This window comes from Colossoma macropomum, unplaced genomic scaffold, assembly GCF_904425465.1.
Source record: "Colossoma macropomum unplaced genomic scaffold, Colossoma_macropomum, whole genome shotgun sequence".
Classification (NCBI taxonomy): domain Eukaryota; kingdom Metazoa; phylum Chordata; class Actinopteri; order Characiformes; family Serrasalmidae; genus Colossoma; species Colossoma macropomum.
The window spans coordinates 30,754,185-30,775,356 of NW_023494786.1; the positions used below are offsets into that span (position 1 = coordinate 30,754,185).

General features: G+C 40.4%; 2 protein-coding genes across 2 annotated transcripts in view; one reads left to right on the forward strand and one right to left on the reverse strand.

Annotated features, from left to right (window-relative positions):
• The first annotated feature begins 1,069 nt into the window (after nt 1-1,069).
• prg4a (proteoglycan 4a) lies at nt 1,070-17,855 on the forward strand. Its single transcript, XM_036597728.1, has 16 exons — nt 1,070-1,080; nt 1,258-1,364; nt 2,789-2,905; nt 4,243-4,356; nt 5,756-5,809; nt 6,320-6,415; nt 7,249-7,326; nt 8,161-8,301; nt 9,338-9,580; nt 9,648-10,201; nt 11,031-11,112; nt 11,209-11,348; nt 12,865-13,021; nt 14,043-14,150; nt 15,344-15,472; nt 17,730-17,855. The coding sequence occupies exons 2-16, from the start codon at nt 1,289-1,291 to the stop codon at nt 17,834-17,836; spliced, it is 2,196 nt and encodes a 731-aa protein (XP_036453621.1). The 5' UTR covers nt 1,070-1,080; nt 1,258-1,288; the 3' UTR covers nt 17,837-17,855.
• A 24-nt stretch (nt 17,856-17,879) lies between these two features.
• The window catches only part of tpra (translocated promoter region a, nuclear basket protein), a 58,126-nt gene continuing 54,833 nt past the window's right edge, over nt 17,880-21,172 (reverse strand). Inside the window, exons 46-51 of the mRNA XM_036565311.1 lie at nt 20,425-20,534; nt 20,147-20,245; nt 19,564-19,723; nt 19,193-19,305; nt 18,484-18,573; nt 17,880-18,152 (exon numbers count right to left, since the gene is read on the reverse strand). Of these exons, the coding sequence (XP_036421204.1) occupies nt 18,094-18,152; nt 18,484-18,573; nt 19,193-19,305; nt 19,564-19,723; nt 20,147-20,245; nt 20,425-20,534 (631 nt within the window). The 3' untranslated portion in view covers nt 17,880-18,093. The remainder of the gene's footprint in view (nt 18,153-18,483; nt 18,574-19,192; nt 19,306-19,563; nt 19,724-20,146; nt 20,246-20,424; nt 20,535-21,172) is intronic.

A 21,172-nucleotide genomic window follows, 5' to 3' on the forward strand; every position in this document is an offset into this window, starting at 1 on the left:
GTCGCTCCGACGCAGGGGCATCCCGGCTTGTTCAAAGCTCCATATACTGAGGACCTCATTGCACATTGTTTTGTTCAGATTGCTTCGTCCCAGTGAGAGTCATCACAGAATATTTGGGGCTTCTCGAATATATATATATACAGAATCTTTGACATCTTGAGATTTTGAGTTATTAAGATAAAATTCTGACATACTATGTTGAAAAGTTACCATTTTGGAGATATATATATATATATATATATATTCTTGAAAGGCCAAGCCAAAATTTGACACGCTGTTGCCAGAGACAGAGAAGAAGAAAAACTGCTTACCTATTTTCATTTCCATATGAAAGCAAACCTAAAATGTTTAAACATTAAAATTCTCAGATTGTGGGGCGTTCTGTATTTTGTTTCCTCTTGAGTATAAAATGCAGTTTTCACTTACAAAAAAAAACAAAAACAATTTCACTTTGGCTCCTGAAGCTGCGGTTAAACATGAAATCTGATAATGAAGATTAAATATATAAGAAAAAGGATAAATAAATTCTTATTAGTCATTAATGTCTATAAATGATTCAATAACTACTATAAAACATGTAAGTTATGTAGTTATGAGAGTGAGAAATAAAACACAGACCCTTAGGCTTCATTAACCTCACTGAGAAAAGTCATGCATTCAGCTTACTTGATTATAATATGTATTAGATCAGTTCATACACAGTTAAATGTAAGTAAACGGAAAGATAAAATAATGTAATATAGTATAATAATATAATGTTGATGTAATATAGATGTTAATAGATATTCATGTGGAAATGATGCACATTTAAAAACAAGCAAATTCAGTTCAGCACTTTTCTCAGTATTAATTCATTGTTCAGTAGCAGGTCCTTATGAAGACAGTAATACAGATACACGCTAAAACACACAGTGTGTGGACGTGTGTAGGAGGTCAGTCTTTTGCATCATTGTGGTTTAATTGGGCTGCAGTGGTTAATTACACAATGCTCTGGTCCACAGGAGAAATCCAGCTGCTCGAGGGTATATAAGAGACAAACTGCAGCCGGACAAACCAACTGGACCTCTGACCGGACTGTAGGTAAGCTGCCCTGCTCTACTGGGTCTTTGGGTTTTATGTTCTATAGGTTGTATCTTTATTAATTTTTCCTTTATTTTTAAACTGTAATGTTGTAGTGTTCATTATTAGAGTATATATTATATTATATTATATTATATGGAATTGTGTATGACCCCGCCTGCCTCTTGTCTCTCTCAGTCTGTTTTGGTCATTCTCCACTGAGAGCGCTATGATGGCTGGATCTTCACTGATTTCCTCTCTCTTACTGATGACCTATGTTCTCCTGCCCCTGTGTGCTGCCCAAGGTCAGACACTTTTACAGATTTCAGCTTTTACAGCTCAAACTTTTTAAATTTATTGCAAACCGCTGTTATTGCTGTTGCAATAACTTACATTACAGACTAAGCTGGTTTATTTTCCCTACAGAAGTCTAATATATAGCCATATATTATCATATATATACATATATCATCAGGCATATATTTCAAAATATATGTACATGTACGTACACTCCTGGGCGAAATAAATGGGCCAAAATGCAAAATATTAAGCTTTTGATAGTCTTAACAACACAGATATAGTAACTTAATACAACTTTCTCTTTTGATTTCTTTAAATGTTGAAGTGTGTAAATTTGCAGATAATCTTTTACAGAAAGAAGAGTCAATATTGTCGACGGCTTTAGAGAGTTGAAAAACATTGTCAAGCTTGTTTGTGTTTAATGTGAGACTAAATATTCTCTATAGGATTTAAATCTGGACTCTGACCAGCCAAAACCATCAGTGAAAATCATCATATATATATATATATATATATATATATATATATATATATATATATATATATATATGGACCTTACATATATGTCTGATACAAACACTGAAACACTTTTCTTTAACCAAAAATCTAAATGAAATACAGCAGCAGCATACATGCAATAATGCAATAACTAGCATATCGCTGTTGTCAGAAGAAAACCTCGTATCTCCAAAATGGTAACTTTACAGGAGAAGGAAAAAACCTACTTTACTTTTAATGTAAGTCAATGGAACCAGAATTTTTTCCAAGCAATTTTGGGCTGTTTCTTTTGGTCCATTCTTCATAGGATTTGCACACAATGTAAAGGTCAACAGGCTTTTTCAAATTATGTCAAAAACTGAAAAACAACAAAAATGGAGATACAAGGTTTTCTTCCGACAGCAGTGATATGTGAGTAATATGTGCCATCCATTATTATATGATTAATGCTTTCTATCATATATTGTTGTTGTGTTACACATGTGTTCATACATGGTTACATATGACTAAACTATAGGTCCCATATTTGAAAATAGCCAGTTTTAAATAAGTTGGCATATATATCTAATATCAGTTTGATATATGGGAAATCAATACATCCTAATATATGTCACATTGCCATATATCAGATTTCAGTATGAGTTAGAAGAAAACAATATCACATAAATATATTTCTGAACATGTAGCACTGTGACTAATACTGCCACGAATATTCACACCTGATATTGTTTTTCTCTAAATAGACCTGCTTGGTCTAATATGGTCAGTCTGATGAAGAGAACATGCTCATTTGTATTAAAGCATTTTGAAAAGTGAACTTTTCATGGTTTCACGTTAGCGATGCCTCAGCCGTCACACTGCATTAAGAGTTTAGCTGATTCCCACTCAGAGATGTACAGTAGATCCAGAGTTGTGCTGTGTTGCTGTGCAGCGAGCTGCAGGGGGCGATGTGGAGAGCCCTTCATCCGGGGTCAGCTGTGTAACTGCGACTACAACTGCATCACACACGACGAATGCTGCAAGGACTATGAGGACGTCTGCACTTTCCGTAAGGCCGATCGACACTCACTCACCTCTAAAAACAGACTCTCTCACCATGGTTATGGACTCGCTGCTTAATAACTGCTAAAGACTCTTAACATCTACACTCTGACCAAGAAGCGTTCTGTACAGTACCAAACAAAAAAGGTTCTATAACTTGTAACAATATTGGAACTCTTTTTTGGTGCTATATAGAACAATTTTAAAAGGTTCTTTGAAGAACCATGTGTGACAAGAAGAGCCATTTAACCATGCAAAGAACCATCTGTGTATTCAAGTGGTTTGACTGCATCCCTCTTACATCAAGTACGTTTAAAATGGTCTCAGGCCTTTTTGCTTCATATACACCTGAACTGGTGACTACAAACATATGTGCCTTTGTGAGATCCTGCTTGTGTGGGTTCCTGTCAGTGTCCTTGTTGAGAACGCTGATTGGGTCTCCTGCACTGCTGGAGGTGGGATGAGACATTAACACTAGCAGAACCAACAAGGGAGCCTGGCCACTGCCTATTTCTTACTTTATACCAAAAATATGGGATTGTTTGATGGGGCTGAAATGAGCTGAATGGCTAAAAACAAAAAATGACCCTCTTTCTATGAATTTATGCAGGTAATTCCTTCAATTCTGGAGAGTAGAAGGATTTATTTAATTATAAAATCAAAGAAAACTGTATTGCAAAATAGTTTTAAACAGCAGGACGTTAGCATTACTGCTACTGAGCGCTGATTGGTCAGCATTACTGCTACTGAGTGCTGATTGGTTGGCATTATTGCTACTGAGTGCTGATTGGTCGGCATTATTGCTACTGAGTGCTGATTGGTTAGCATTACTGCTACTGAGTGCTGATTGGTCGGCATTATTGCTACTGAGTGCTGATTGGTTAGCATTACTGCTACAGAGCGCTGATTGGTTGGCATTACTGCTACTGGGTGCTTATTGGTTAACATTACTGCTACTGAGTGCTGATTGGTTGGCATCACTGCTACTGAGTGCTGATTGGTTAGCATCACTGCTACTGAGTGCTGATTGGTTAACATTACTGATTCTGAATGTTGATTGGTTAACATTACTGCTACTGAGTGCTGATTGGTTAGCATCACTGCTACTGAGTGCTGATTGGTTAGCATTACTGCTACTGAGTGCTGATTGGTTAACATTACTGCTACTGAGTGCTGATTGGTTAACATTACTGCTACTGAGTGCTAATTTTATATACTATATGTTTATATGATTCACATATACAGTATTTTTGTCATCTGTCTGCCTGTTGTGAGGGATGTAGGGTGGTTCCAGTCACACCTTACCGTAGAAAGTAAAGGTAAAGGTGTGCTGTTGATTGACAGGTGGATCGTGCAGGGGTCGGTGTGGGGAGACGTTTCGGAGGGGGAAGGGGTGCGAGTGTGACCCGGACTGCACTCTCTACAACACCTGCTGCTTCGACTACCACGAACAATGCGGTACAACATCTCTACAAACACACTAATAAATACGGTCAATACTGAGGAATGGACTGGCCTACATACTTAAAAATGATGCTTCTTCTTCAATCTCCTCGTGGTTCAATGGTTCTATATAGCACCATGAACTTTCAAAGAACCCTTTGCATGATTAAATGGTTCTTTGCATGGTGAAATGGTTCTTCAGATTGATGGAGAATGTGCTGTATAGAACCTTTTTGAAAAGGGTTCTTCTACTGTAACAAGCCTGACATTGTAACAATAGCAGAACCCTTTTTGGTGCTATATAGAACCCTTTCCGAAAAGGTTCCTTATAGAACCATCTACAGCACATTCTCAGTCACTCTGAAGAACGCTTTCACCATGCAAAGAACCTTTTAATCATGCAAAGCGTTCTTTGAATGTTCATGGTGCTAATTAGGACCCTTTTCAAAAAGGTTCTATATAGAACCATCTATAGCACATACAGTTACAGACTGTAGTCCATCAACACTGATGTGGTGGTGGTGTGTTAGTGTGTGTTGTGCTGGTCTGAGTGGATCAGACACAGCAGTGCTGCTGGAGTTTCTAAACACCTCAGTGTCACTGCTGGACTGAGAATAGTCCACCAACCAAAAATATCCAGCCAACAGCGTCCTGTGGGCAGCGTCCTGTGGGCAGCGTCCTGTGGGCAGCGTCCTGTGACCACTGATGAACGACTAGAGGATGACCAACACAAACTGTGCAGCAGCAGATGAGCTATCGTCTCCGACGTTACATCTACAAGGTGGACTGACAAGGTAGGAGTGTTTAATAGAGTGGACAGTGAGTGGACAGTGTTTAAAACTCCAGCAGCACTGCTGTGTCTGATCCACTCGTACCAGCACAACACACACTAACACACCACCACCACGTCAGAGAATGATCCACCACCCAAATAGTACCTGCTCTGTGAGGGTGCATGGGGGTCCTGACCATTGAAGAACAGGGTGGCTAACAAAGTATGCAGAGAAACAGATGGACTACAGTCTGTAACTGTAGAACTACAAAGTGCACCTATATAGTAAGTGGAGCTGATAAAATGGACAATGAGTGTAGAAACAAGGAGGTGGTCAGAATGTTATGCCTGATCGGTGTATGTAAGTGTTTTATTGTGTTTAAATTCTATTTTCTACGTTGCTTCAACATCTTGATACGTCGAGTAGTTTATCTGATAACAGAGTTATAGGTGGAAAATATTTAATTTGATTATATTAATAAAAAATATACAAGTTGATTTTCATTCCGCTGGTGCAGAAAGAGGCTATGCTAAATTGTGTAAGAGCAAAACTATATAAATTTGAATTTGTTGCAAACATATTCCTCTAACTTCACTCATTGCAGTCTGTGTTAACAAGTATTATCAACTGTTTTATTTTAGATGCCACTGACAGAGCACTAGCAGCCAGGAACGCTAAGCAGTCCAAGCCAACAGGTGCTGTATAAATGTAACAATTCACCCCAACATTAATCAGCCCTGATTGTCTGAGGGGCTTCTGATCAGCAGTAGATACAGTGGGGGTCCAAAAGTCTTAGGCTAGTGAAAGTGCTTCTATTTGCACTCCTTTCTCATATTCAGTAATCCTAATTAAAGTATTTTTTCCCATTATAAATTATATTATTGGCTTGACAATTTACAAAAAAGCTAAATCTTTGACATTTTAATGTGAATTTATGATTTTTTAGTAGCCACTATTTGCTTAAATTTAAATAGTGAGCTGGAAATACTGCAGAATCTTCAATATTTCTTCTTTATTTTACTTATCAATACTTTTTTTTTTACATTTTTCAAGATTCTAAAACTTTTTTAATTTATATTCAGGTTTAAATGAAAATCCCAGATTGTCAATGTGGCCTCAGACCCCACTATATCTGTGCTTGAATATATATATTCTGTGTTTTTTGTAGAATACTGAGTGCAATATTATTGCTGAATTGTCTTTAGGGCCACCCAAGACCAAATCACAGGAGAAGCCAGATATGCAGCCTCTGAAACCTCCTAAGAAGCCGTCAGACAGCGAGAGTGAGGAGAGGAGCAGAGGTACGTGAGCCGTGGGCCAACACAGTCTGACAGGGTCACTGACTGACCACACAGGTCATTTAGAATAGACAGCCATAGGTAATGGATAGGTAATCTATGGTAAAGTAAGAAGGGTGGCTCTTCTCTGCTTACTTATCCTTTAAAGGAAAAGCCAGGTAGAGTATATAAAACTGGAGCCTGTACTGACGTACATAAGGGCCTGAGCACCTACAATCAGATTACATGTTCTGTTGATTTTTCTATGTAAAAATAAGAAGGAACAGAAGGCAAACTTAAATTTATCTGACAATTTTTGTGCAGAATTTCTATTTATTTGCTGAGTGTAGCACAAAAAATAAAAAACAAAATGTGCCATAACTTTTTGCACAAGCCACATTTTCTTCTTTATTTTCCTCCAATATGTTAAATTTAGTAAATAAACAGTAATTGTGCATTAAAATGTGCAGAAGTGTGGTCACTGTAGAGGATATGTTATTTAGAAAGTCAACAAAAACCACGTCATCTGACCCAAACTTCTGCATGAGACCGTATGTGAGTGATGACACAGATAGAAATGATAATAAAACTAAAATAGAGATGGAAGCAGATTGAAAGGTTTGATATGGTATAAGATCTTGTCCACAATTCCAGCTTTTGATGATTATGCTAATGTGATCAAGCTTTCTGTATGACAACCTATTGTATATTTGCACTTGTTTACCATCCGACTGAAAAACATCTGATTTTTGGCTTTCTCTGTATTAATTGCGCCAATATTAATAGTTTTATTTGTTCATTAATGGAGATTGATTGACAGAAAGTGAGTGGAAAGATGTTTGTTTGTTTCTCTGCAGTGTTTTCAGACTACGCTGACGCTCAGGTCGGGTCAACACCATCCCCAGCTGAGAATGGTCCAGGTGTTTTGAGACGCGGTGAGTTTGGACTGCAGTGGACAGCAGAGTAGCGTGAAACAGGCTATTGCACACTGCACACTTTAGCACTTTCCCTTCTTCTAAAGAATGCAGTACGTTTATCTGTACAACCTTTTTACAAATGAGTGCTGCTCAAGAACAGGGGAAAAAAGAAATGGTAATAAAATGAAAATAAAGCAACACAATAGTTACAGAAAGTACATAAAGGGCAATTCCACTGATTGGTCAAACTTTCTGCATAATTAATTCAGTAAGACATAAACAAGGTCATTCAGTGTGGTTTGGTGTGAAACGCTCTGTTCTAGCGAAACTTAGAGAATCAGAACTGTTCACAGTGGTGGTGATAGGAACCAGATGTCCACCTCTGGCGATTTACAATAGATAAGACAAAGTTTTGGCATAAAATATATTTTTGAAATCCATTTTTCATATTTATCACTATTTGACCATCATAAACATTACAAATAAATACATATAAACACTCAGAAGACTCGTGTAGGTTCACTGGCAGTTTTGGATCGTAAATAAAATGTCTATATTTGTGTTGTGGTCATGGCGACCCCTGGTTCCTATCACCACCACTGTAAAGACATCTGAGTCTCTACAACCAACCATTTCACACCAAACCACTCTGAATGACTCTGTTTGTAGTCTTATCAACTCAATTATGCATTAAGATTTGAATAATCACCAGAATTCCCCTTTAAGCGAGTGAGCCTAATGGGGTACAATGAAACTAAAGTTAAATAAATAAAATTAAAAATAATAAAATAGATACTGTGCAGTTCTGAGTCAGGTGCGTTAAGAGTAAAGCTGCTTGTCTTTTCACCACAGGAGCTGGGCCCACTGTTCTGGACAGTCTGAGTGAGTTAATGCCACTAACCAAAGATCCAGCTGACCCCACTGGAGCCCCTCTCCCTTCTAACCCTGGGCTCTACCCTGTGCTACCTGCCAACCCTGCAGCTAACGCACCAGGTGAGGATCAGGACAGTCCTGAATCTCAAATTCACAGAAAATTTCATATTTTATTGGGTTAATGGGCTTTTTCACCTGCAGGCTGCGTTCTGATAGCTCGACTGCGGCTGAGAGAGGTGGGTCCTCTCTAGGACTGTCCTAGGAAGGGTCCTCATTTTGTCACATAAAATTTAATGGAAAAAATACTGTTAATAAGGTGACAAGCAAAGCGTTGATGTGAATGATGTAATATGGGGCAGGCAAACAATTTGTTTGTAATTAAATGCTGCCTTGCCAGCTAAAAAATGCCCAAAGCATGTGCGTTTCACACCCTGTGTTCGGTTTACACCCTTTTAAACAGATACATAACATGATACATTATACTGGCCTTTTTAAAGAGAAATTCCACCAATTTTTCAAAATTCCTGCATTATTCACTTTTTGAGATTGAGTCATTCAAAGTAGTTCAATAGGAAAAATTAACTCTAAAGATACTTACAGACTCCGATTTACAGTGGTGGTGATAGGAACCAGGGGTTGGCATGACTACAACACAAATACAGACATTTTATTTACCATCCAAAACCACCAGTGAACCTACACGAGTTTTTATATGTAACGTGGTTGATGGTTAAATTGTGGAAAATCTGAAGTTGAAAATTCTTTAGGGTCTATTTTGCCTCACAACGCCCTGCATGTACATCCCCACCATAAATAGATTTTAGAAATTCATATTAGATGTATTGTATTCATAACCATTTCATGTAATAACTTCCTGTGAGAGAACTGTGAGGGTGAGGGTGGACGTCTGGTTCCTATCACCACCACTGTGAATGATTCTGACTCACTAAGTTTCTCTAAAACAATTAAAATTACTGACTTTGTTTACACCTCATTTTATTGTGCCTTGGACGGCGTAGGGGTCTCAAAATACAGCTTAGCTGGATCACGTCAATAAACGTATATTTACAGCACACATTTTTACAGTGTAGCTCTGGTTCCAGTTTGTGCCTTTACTAAATGGTGGTCTCTAATTTCCTGACTGTCCTTTTGTCAGCATTAGGGGGTCCTGCAGCAGGTTCACCTCAGCCTGGAGGTTCTCCTTCAGGGAAACCGCTCACCATCCCCATAAAAGTGTCCCTCTCTATCAGTGGACATGCTGGTGGACCTGCAGGTGGGGCCCCCAGCCTTTTCCCCAGTGGATCTGGACCTGTAGGTGGAGCCCCCAGCCTTCTCCCCAGCGGATCTGGACCTGCAGGTGGAGCCCCCAGCCTTCTCCCCAGCGGATCTGGACCTGCAGGTGGAGCCCCCAGCCTTCTCCCCAGCGGAACTGGACCTGCAGGTGGAGCCCCCAGCCTTCTCCCCAGCGGAACTGGACCTGCAGGTGGAGCCCCCAGCCTTCTCCCCAGCGGATCTGGACCTGCAGGTGGAGCCCCCAGCCTTTTCCCCAGCGGAACTGGACCTGCAGGTGGAGCCCCCAGCCTTTTCCCCAGTGGATCTGGACCTGCAGGTGGAGCCCCCAGCCTTCTCCCCAGCGGATCTGGACCTGCAGGTGGAGCCCCCAGCCTTTTCCCCAGTGGATCTGGACCTGCAGGTGGAGCCCCCAGCCTTTTCCCCAGTGGATCTGGACCTGCAGGTGGAGCCCCCAGCCTTTTCCCCAGTGGATCTGGACCTGCAGGTGGAGCCCCCAGCCTTCTCCCCAGTGGATCTGGATCTGCAGGTGGAGCCCCCAGCCTTCTCCCCAGCGGATCTGGACCTGCAGGTGGAGCCCCCAGCCTTCTCCCCAGCGGATCTGGACCTGCAGGTGGAGCCCCCAGCCTTCTCCCCAGCGGATCTGGACCTGCAGGTGGAGCTGGAAAACCCAGCACACTGGCAGATATCACTCAGGCCCTGGGAGCCAACATCCCAGCAGGACTGCCCAGTAAGGGCTGCACTTTCACTGTTAATGCATTACTGAAGGAATTCTCTTGCATTTGTAAACCTAATATGATATGATATGATATGAAAACGAATATGATAAGATGACCTTATTCATGGTAGTGGACCGTATTCTACTGATGGAGCCGATAGAGACTAGGCTGTAATTGAAATTACTGAATAATTTATAGTAGACACTCAATAATTTATTGCAGTTACCGAACAATTCATTGAAATTACTGAATAATTTATATTAGATACTCAATAATGATAGTAGTTTACCAAACAATTCATTGAAATGACTAAATAATTAATAGTAGATACTCAATAATTTGTAGTAGTTACCAAATAATTCAATAAATTACTGAATAAGTTACTGAATAATTCATTGAAATTACTGAGTAATTAATAGTAGATACTCAATTATTAGTAGCAGATACTGAATTATTAGTAAGATTAAATACAGAATAATACATCTGCTGTTACGATTATTGAACCTTGGCTTATTGTTATTATTCAATAACTGCTGTAGACTTGATGTATGTTAGGCAGTTATGAGAGTAACTACATTTGCATTTGAAAGAAATAAACGTGTAAATGTTCATATAAATAGGAATATCTATATTTATAATATATATACATATCTATTTATATAATTATCCAGTTGTTTATAATTTACTGCTGAACTATAAAGGTGAGAAACAGTGTGGCTGACATCAGAGGATTAAGCAGCAACAACATTTAACACTTAACACAGTTTAATAGTTTACAACTCTATATGTATGTCCCATTAATCCCACTAATCCCCTTACCTCTGTCCACTGAAAGATGAGAGCTCCAGCCCTGACCTCTGTAACGGCCTTCCCATCGACGCTCTGACCTCACTGTTCAACGGCTCCATCATCGTCTTCAAAGGTAAAGCCCTTCGTCTCTGCTCAGCTCCTTTACTGAGGATGTTCCTCAAGGCCGGCGCTGCTATGACTCATATCATCCATATCCTCTGCTCCTCAGGTCATTTCTTCTGGCTTCTGGACCCGAAGACCAAAGTGGCTGGTCCTGCCCAGAGCATCACAGAACAACTGGGCGTTCCCTCCCCCATCGACACGGCCTTCACCCGCTGCAACTGCCAGGGCAAGACCTTCATTATCAAGGTCTGAGATTTGACTACTTCAGTTAGTGATGCACCAATGGACAATGGACAAAAACTGAAAATGGAAAGAAAGAGTTCTGTATTTAGATATAAATTAGGTTTTACTGATATTTTTGAATTTACATAATGATGCTGACGATGCTTCACAGGTGATGATCACCATGTTGGGACAGAGAAAGAACCCCTTTAGCCCTTATGTGGCCAAAGTTTTACTACGCACTTCTATAACCGGAGAATAGCTCAACTACTTTGCTAAATAATATTAAATATTAAGTTTTAAAATTATGTAAATGTGATACTAAATAGTTTTACAAAATGCATCTAAAGCTGAATTCCAGAGCGACTCTGCTCTTTTATTTTAATTTTTTAATATGTAAAGCATGGGGCCGTGGCTTTGGAACTTCGGCAGTCCCAAGAAGAGGCGCTTTTGGCCTATAATTAGTACTATTTGGATTTTGTGCTGTTTCAGACGAAAACTATAGTCTCGACATTTTCAGCAGTCCAAGATTTAGTGTATCCCTAATTTCAGTACCTGTTATTGGTTTACACAGTTCTTTCCTAGTCAGCGATGTTGTTCCTTGTAAATAAAACAAAGTTCTCAAAGTACTATGACGTCATTGCCCCCTTACACCCACTAAAAACAGAGTTAAAGACGATTTAATTAAGCAGTAGAGCACGAGAGGAAGTGTGATGTCACGAAATAACATCACGGCTGTGATTTGGTCGCCGTAGATCATCACAGCCGTGATGTTATTGGCGATAACTCTCCTCAAGTGTTCTATTGCTTTTATACAACAGTTAAATAAATACAGTAATAAATTAATAAACTGGGCCGTGAACGCGGCGTTTAATGTGTTTTAATGTTCGCAGTTCCTTCACCAAATTATAGTTCCTTAACGAGCAGCTTGTTGCTACGTCAGAGTAACGAGCTCTGCTCATTCTGCACAGTCTGCTGTAAGCCTCGCCTTTTGAAGTACAGACTGAGCCATAAAACTGCCACAATATCAGGTTCAGCTCAGTTTTGTCAATTTTTGCCAGATCAGTATTAATGTTGTTTTGTTCCAGCCAGTCTGTAAAGCATCTTACAGCCCATTTAGTTCAGCGAATGGTATTGGGTTAATTTCTGTCTGATTCCAGGTTGTTTAGCTGTTCTTCTGTCACAGCTGCCGACCGAAAAGCTGCTGTCGGTCAAATGTGATCTTAAAAGTGTGCATTTTCTGTTTGTGACAATGTAAAAAGTACAAACGTTCAGATGGCTTGAGTGTCTCCTACAGCTGTCAAAGTCGTTGCTTAGCAACGGCGTCTCAGCAGAGTGATACAGTGTTTGTGAAAAACCCGTGATGTTATGGTGAAATAACAGCACAGTTAGAACGCCTCTCAACCAATCAGCTTGCGTGGCTGGAACTCACTGTTGTATAAGAGAATATAACTTCAGAATTATATAGTCTCTGTCGTATCCCCCACTCTGGTCCTCAGCTGGTAACCTCTTCCTCTCTCTCTTCTTCCTCTCTCCTCAGGGTGATAATTACTGGGTGTTTGAGAACGGCGTGATGGAGCCAGGCTACCCCAGGTCTCTGTCTCAGGACTTTGATGGACTTTTTGGAGAAATCAGTGCTGCTCTGACTGTCCCCGCCACCCGCAAGAGGCCCGAGGCCATTTACTTCTTCAAGAAAGGTGAAAGTATTAAAGGATGCAACGTATTACAATCAAGCTTAGCACTAGTTAAGCTTCAACTAATGCTAAGGGCTGACGTGATATATCATTATCATGATAAATCATGTTACGATACAACATGCTGGTCTGAACGTATTGTGGGTGCCGTCAGAACTTGTTGATACTTTTTTCATTATAAAGAGAGCAAAATTACCATTTAACTGTATTTAGTGCAACACAGCATGCAGAATCCTGGCTGTGTCCAAAGCTGAAGGCAACTGCCTCGATGCCCTGCCACCTCCGCTGCCTCATAGGTCAGTGCCTTAGAAGGCAGCGTTGTCCACTGTGTCTCTCCTGGTGTTTTCTCCTATTTCTAACCCCATCGTCGTGCACACAGGATTAAGGGTTATGTAAGGCAGCGAAGGACACTTCTACACAAAAAACGGCCGAACCGAAGAACCTCAGCAGGCGTTTTATATAAACATTAGATTTGGACATGACTAGCTGCCTTTCTGCCTCAAAATACTGTATTCGTAGGCAGCGTTTATTACGTTTTAGACACAGCCACTGAATAAAAATCATGGTATTCACAGTTTTTGATAGTATTTTTTTTTAAATGTAGCACTACTGGTTCTTCTATCTCTGTTCTAACCGATCAAATGTCTGAAAAAATAAATATTGTGAAATATTGTATCGAGTATTGTGCAACTTCCTTGAAGTATCATGATATATTTTTGCCATTTCGCTCACCTTATGCTAAGCCATAACTCTTCAATGGTAAAGAGGAAACCATAACTCGTCTGTTACGTATCATTTCATTCAAAAACCGAGGTTCATTTATCTGTACATCATTAACATGTGTTGATGGGAACAGTGGAACAGTGAAGGAGGGTTATCTTCGCTTTGTTTGCTTTAGTACTGAACTATAATTGGCTCAAACAAGCTGACCTCTCCCCCCTGTTTACTGTTCTATAATCATAACAGAGAATATTTCTGACAGGTTCAATAATAGAGTATTAATCATAGTCTGTCTGTTCTCTAGGAGGTACAATGCAGAAGTTTTCATACCCAGCTGGAAGCGGCCCAACCTGCACTGGAAAGAAAATGAAAAATTCTGTTTACAACAAGTTCCGCCGCGCTCGCCAAGCAGGTACGGCACGGAGGACTTGCTCTGTATGTTAATGTACAATCTCCATTATAAGACCTTGAAAAGCAGTTCGTTACCCTGAGCACTGAGGGCCGGTGTTGTGGATATGGATAAAGCCTACACACTCAAAAAAGATGCTTCTTAAAGGGTTTTTCAGTAAAACAAAATGGTTCTATGTAGAACCACAAACACTCAAAGAACCCTTTGCATGATTAAAGGGTTCTTTGCATCATAAAAGAGTTCTTCAGGTTGCTAGAGAATGCACTGCCGATGGTTCTGTATAGAACCTTTTTGAAAATTGTTCTGTATAGCCCCAGATGGTTTCAGAAGCGTGACATCGTAACAATAGCAGAATCTTTTTTGGTGCTATAAAGAGCACTTTTCAAAACGGTTCTATATAGAACCATGTACAGCACATTCTCCTTCAGTCTGACGGACCATTTCACAATGCAAAGAACCATCTTTTTTAAGATGTGCAAGTCTTGCAATGTCAGTGGTGTTGCACCATTAAGTTTAGGCTGAAGTTACTCTGCATCAACAAAAAGCAAATATCCCATATTTACAACAAGCTAATGCTTGATAGGTCAGACTTTACCCATCAAAGGACAATAGGAACTGGAGTTGAATACAGTTGTGGACAATGATGTCTCAGAAAATATATGTCCAGACCACTCAATCACAACTAAAATGACCTTTATCAGCTCCACTTACTACTATATAGGTGCACTTTGTGGTTCTACAATATATATATATATATGTGTGTGTGTATGTGTGTGTGTGTGTATATATATATATATATATATATATATATATAGCTGCATATATCGGAACATATGTGTATGTTCTCGGAAGAAAAGCTCTTAAAATCTCCAAAATGATAACTTTACAGGAGAAGGAAAAACATACTGCACCTTTAATGTAAGTCAAAGGAACCAGACATTTTTCCAAGTAACGACAATAATGGAGATATGAGGTTTTGCTCCGACAGCATTGATATGCTATATCCCAGAAGACCAGCCTCAAGGTGATATTGTTACTTGTGTGTTAATGGCAATAAAGTTTAAAACAAAAGTTTAGGCTTAAGCTAAAGCTGGCTGTGGGAAACACCACTTTAATTCTCATTAAGAGTATTAATATAATGGGCCAGTGTTCACCTGACTCTCATTTTCTTGTTGTTCACGGCCTTCGAACTCCAGAGATCCGCCTGTCTGCAGAGATCAACATTAACCTGAATTTGAAAGGGTTCCCCACCCCGGTCACCTCCGCTCTGTCCGCGCCCAACCCGAGGAAGCCCGACGGATTCGAGTACTTCATCTTCTCCTGGCGTAAGTCCTGCTTCACCCACTAAACAAGCCAAAGCTGAGAATTTCATTCTAAGTGAACCAGGGTACCCTTTTTAAAAAGGCCAGACCATTTAACATGATCACGCCCACCTCACCACTCAGAACACACTCACATGAGCCTGATTAGCTAATCGGCCAGCTACAAAACTTAGAAGCTAAGCGCACTACTTTGTCTACTTTTTGGGGGGGTTAAAAAGGGAACTACAGTGGTTGCAATGACTTCAGGGCACGTTCTGCTGCTGAAGTGGACACTTGTGTTCACTCGCCCCTCATCTAATCAACAGTGAGTGCGTTTACATGCACTCAGTAATCCGATCATAATCGGATTATTGCAGTTATCAGATTATTCAAATGGTCATGTAAACACCATACTCTGATCTAGAAATCCGACAAAGAAATCTGATAAAGAGAACTGGATTTTAGCTCAGTAATCAGATTTCTCAGTGCATGTGAACTCTTACTCTGATTTCTTTCAGATTTCTCAGTCTGCGCATGTGCGAAATCAGATATAAGCAAATAGTGTTGCCGCAAGACGTCAGCCAAACACTTTTGGAGCAGCGCTGAAACCAAATACATGCTTAACGAAATAAAGGGTTTAATTATTCTTCACCTTCTAGATGATGTTTGTTCATATTTTCCGGTAAAGTGACGCCATGCTTTTAAAAAAAGCTGCGGCATGAAGTTTGAGTTTTACGTTACATTTACGTCGCGTCTTCTTCTGTGAGTTTATTGGCTGATTCCAAAGCAGAAATCTGATTACTGCCCGACTCACGTAGACCTGGAGTTTCCCCATTATCTGATTACTCAAGTGCATGTAAACACAGTGATCGGATTACTGACTAAATCTGATTTTCTGCAGTTATCGGATTACCAGGTTGCCAGAACTCGCGAGAGAAACAAGCAACCAGGTCTATTTTGTTTTGCTTTCCATAAGCAAACATTTCAAAAATACTCTAAAATTACAGGATACAGTTTCCCATATTTATTTTATATATATTAGTCCCAGGCATTGTTGACGCACTAGCTAAAGGAACTGTATTGTTAAGGGACCATCAATAGTGCGATTGTGATTCAGATACTTGTAAGCGACTACATAGAAAAATAAGCCCAAAGTCGCTTATAATAAGCAGACATGCCAACTGTGCTAATAAACCTCACTTCAGCGAACACAGCAATGGAACGGCACTGGGGAGGTGAGGCCAAGTGGACGAGGGCTTATTAAAACCAGTACTGAAACAATGTGAAAGGCTCATTTGTACGGAAGTCCAGAGAGACCATGAGGTAGTTATAACTGTTATTTTGATGTAACGAGTCTTATCTCGAGATAACCAGTTAATGATCTTGTGCTCTCAAGATAAAGTTGTTATCTTGAGATTACAGGATAATTAACTCGTTATCTTGAGATAACAATCCAGAAAATTATAGCAACAGCTCACGGCCTCTCCGGACTTCCGTACGTTTGAGTCTTTTGTTCACAGCTGTGTTGTAACAGTTATGTCTAAGACTGCCATTGACGTGTGCTTTTTGCATGTGACATAATCCCATTCCATCGAGTGTAGCCCAAACATTTGCACTTGTTACTTTTGGATTTTTCAAAACTTTAGACAAAGGCAGATTAGTCACCGATTACTTGGAGCGCAATGCCATATTTTTGTGCTACACTACTTTTAACACAAATCAACGTTTTTAATATAATCATTTCCTAAAGCGGCTACATGGCCGCAGACTGTGAAACATGTTAAAGGAAATGAATACGCTTAATCGTTAATCAATCATTGCACTAGGTAAGAATTTTAAGAATTCAGATTTTTTCATACCATGTGGCCTAAATACTACAAAACAATCCTCCCTAATCTTTCACTAATGACAAAATTCTGTAACCTTCCAAATTTTTATCATCATACTACAATATCTGATCTCCCCACACCTACAAACTGAGATTTTAACATGTACAGACTTCTCTAGGTTTTTTCAGGCCTCTTGTGTTTGTAGTGAACATCATCAAACAAATTAAAGGAGTTCAGCCAAAAATGTTTATAACTGGTAATAAGGACTGAGAGCTTAGAAGGCATTAATCAAACTGGTCCAAACTGGCTTTATTTCTCTATAAAAGTGAAGAATTTCTTCAAACAAACAATCAAATATTGCTGGCAGATAAAAAAAAATTCGGATCTCTGATCTGTAGTTTAGAGAATTCACAGTAATCGAGATATTTTCCACATCTTTCTTTGTTTTACAGCTAAATTCTTCGACATCAAGATCAGCGGAGAGTTCCCCACTCTGGCATCTCCCGCCAAACCCCCTGCCCTGCAGAACATCATCAGAAACTGGCTCAACTGTCCTTAAGTGACCTGCCCCTCAGGGACTGAAGACAAGCACAAGCTACCCATCCAGCTGCAAGTCACCATTTATTAGCAAAAACACTGAACAGCTTCAGGGTCATTATTCACAAAGTAGTAAAAAATAGCAAAAATAAATTCATCAGCATGGCAGAACACACCGAGGGCAGATTACTGATAAAAACATAAGTCAGAACACTGGTGGTCTTCCATGATTGAGTGCAGAAAGAAGGATTTAAACAGCCGTAATGGTGAGAGACATGATCAGAAGGGAGTGCCTCTGTTTAGGCCTCGCCCACGTCCTCCCCGAGGAAAGCCCATCCCTGCAGAGAGAGGACAGAGAGAGAGAGAGAGACCTGGTCAGAAACACCAAAATGAAAAACTTTATTCAAACATCACACTCAGAGATTTTCTGCCCTGTAACAAAGTTTGAGGCTAAAGTACAGAGATATTTTGAATAACTGACCCAAAGTGATGCTTCTTTTCAAAACTGTATGCTTTTCCCTGCAATCATTCTTTGCGTTTATTAAAACTCAAAAACTTTCACATCAAGGCTTCTTGTGTGTTTTGTGCATATATGATATGGTCTGAACCCTTTCACTGAGGTGAGGGCTGAGCTAAAAGACTGCTGGTGTGCATGTGAGTGATAAAGACCTCTCCTGATGAGTCCTCTGCGGTGGGGCTGTGTCTGGGTTAGGACCCTCTCTGTGGGCCTAGGCTGCTGACTGCTGCTGCTGCTGGTGTCTGAAAAGGAGGTGTAGGAAGATTCATGGTAAGGCATTTAAACGAACAAAAACACACAAAAATGAAAAAATTAATGTTTTGAAAAATATGAAATAATGGTGGTATTTTCCAAACTGCATCGCATGCTTGGCTGTTACTACCATTTGTAGCTATGCAACATACTGTAGTCCACGTTTATATACCAATCAGGCATCACATTATGAGCACCTCCTTGTTTCTACGCTCATTGTCCATTTTATCAGCTCCACTTTGTAGTTCTACAGTTACAGACTGTAGTCCATCTGTTTCTCTGCATACTTTGTTAGCCCCCTTTTACCCTGTTCTTCAGTGGTCAGGACCCCCGTGGACCCTCACAGAGCAGGTACTATTTGGGTGGTGGATCATTCTCAGCACTGGTGGTGTGTTAGTGTGTGTTGCGCTGGTCTGAGTAGATCAGACACAGCAGTGCTGCTGGAGTTCCATGGGGGTCCTGACCACTGAAGAACAGGGTAAAAGGAACTCACTGTAGTCTTTCTACTCTTCCTTCTTTGGACTGAACAAATAAGAAACCCTGACCAAAAGAGCGGATAACATTAGAGAGAAGCGAAACTGCATATTCTGACCCATCCCTACAGTCTACCTGGAGCAGAGCTGGAGGTCGGTTCCTGGCTGGTGGAAGGCAGGCTGGCGTCATCAGAAGGCTGAGCTGACTCCAGTTCAGACTGGCTCTCCAACGACGCCTCTCCACTGGTTCTACTCAAACACAAAAAAACACATTCAAAGCAGGAACAGGCCTATCAGAAACAATGAAAGGAAGTTAGTAGTCACCTACTAGCACAATGTAATTTATATACCTCTAACCCGCAGCTATTCTTTCATTCTCTGCTACACTGCTGCTTTTGAAGCAAGCATGCTACAGTACTACAATATAACACTACAACATTAAAGAAGAAAACAACAATACTGCATATTACACTCTACAGTGAGTTCTAAAGCCTTGCGGTTCCTCACCCTTCACTCTCTGCTTCTGCCATGAAGACATCGTCACCGTCGTCTCCAGGAACAGCCTCACCCGGTACGGTCAGGCCTGCTGTGGAGGTGCTGACCATGGGGACGGACTGCGAGGCCGGCTCAGACACATCAGAGGGCTGGCTCTCCGTGAAAACGGTCACTTTACAGACAAAGATAAAGTTGAATATAATCGATTCTATGAGTTTCATCCACAGATACACACACACACACACACACACACACACACACACAGACACACATACATATATATATATATGTATTATGGCATATTTCACAGTATATGTTGAACGAAATAAGTAGAAACTGCACCATTAAATTTACAGAAATATGCCATATTTAAATGTGCTCTCTACAGAGAATGCGTTTTCACTTAGAAAAACAATAAGTAATTTGACCAGGGGAGGTCAGACTTTTGCATATGAGTATGTTTGACTAAAATAATGCTCCCTGTAACATCCATGAATTGCTCCTTTGGAAAATAATAATTAGGGAAGGGACCATTTCCAACATAGCGGTCAGTTCCAAGCAATTATTTAACAAAAGTAGTGTTGCGATTGGCTACCTGGTGCTGCCACCTGCAGAGGGGTGGTGGGGACACTCCTGCCTCCAGACTCTTCATCATGAGCCGCCAGGAAGAGGGGACTCTCGTACATGCCCAAACCTGAAACATGCATGAAAACAACTGTTTTAATTTAGCGTAATGCAAACATTTCCCTTTACCCCAAATGTACAGTGGAGAACATAAATCCATAAAACAGAGACAAAGTTAAGGGTTGATGGCTGTTTATTTAAGCTATAACAAAGTCAGTGTCTGGGCTCTAGAGCAGTTAGCATACTCACCTCCCTGAGAGGCCAGCTGACCAAGGTCGGAGTGAGACGAGCTGGTCTGAGGGATCATGTCCTCAGGGGGACCAAAACGGAACCGGGGGACCCCAGCAACCTGAGGAGAACTGAGAGAGAACAACGTAGTAAGTCAAGAGGTGTAATCCATTCAAGTCCAAAAAAAAGACATTCAGTGTTGTGGTGGGGGGGGCGAATCTGTTCTATGCCCCACCGCAGAATTAGTGTAAACAACAATGGTATGTCACCAACAGTGAATTTTAACCACGTAAATATTGCCGTAGTGACCGTGTCATATTTTTAGTCTGCTGAAAAAGGATCAAGATCAAAGGAGTGCTGGCAGTCTGAAATATTTATTTGACGCCAACCTGTAATAAAAACTGACCTGTTTTAGGCAAAATACAAAATAATATATATGCAAAATAACATTAACTATGAAATCCCAAGTAGTTGCTGAAGTGTTGCTATGTTATCCCAAGTGGTTGCTGAGGTGTTGCTAGACCACTGCAATGCAACCCCAGATGACTGTAAGGTGTCTGGCTGCTCATGTTATCCCAGGTGGTTGCTATGGTGGATGCTGGGCTGTTGCTAAGGTATCAACTGGGTTGTTAAGGTATTGCTAAGCTATTGCTATGGGTTCTCAGGTAGCAGCTACAGTGTCGCTTGGCTTTTGCTGTGGTATCCAGGGGGTTGCTAAGGTGTTGCTAGGCCATTGCTATGGTAGTTGGTGGTTCAGCAAGCTCAAAGA

What these genes read in the sequence shown, in the direction of transcription:
- prg4a (XM_036597728.1), top strand. Translation starts at nt 1,289, where the DNA reads ATGATGGCTGGATCTTCACTGATTTCCTCTCTCTTACTGATGACCTAT. An exon ending in TAAGCAGTCCAAGCCAACAG is followed by an intron (nt 5,810 to 6,319) that starts GTGCTGTATAAA and finishes AATTGTCTTTAG; the next exon opens with GGCCACCCAAGACCAAATCA. An exon ending in CCCTGCAGCTAACGCACCAG is followed by an intron (nt 8,302 to 9,337) that starts GTGAGGATCAGG and finishes TCCTTTTGTCAG; the next exon opens with CATTAGGGGGTCCTGCAGCA.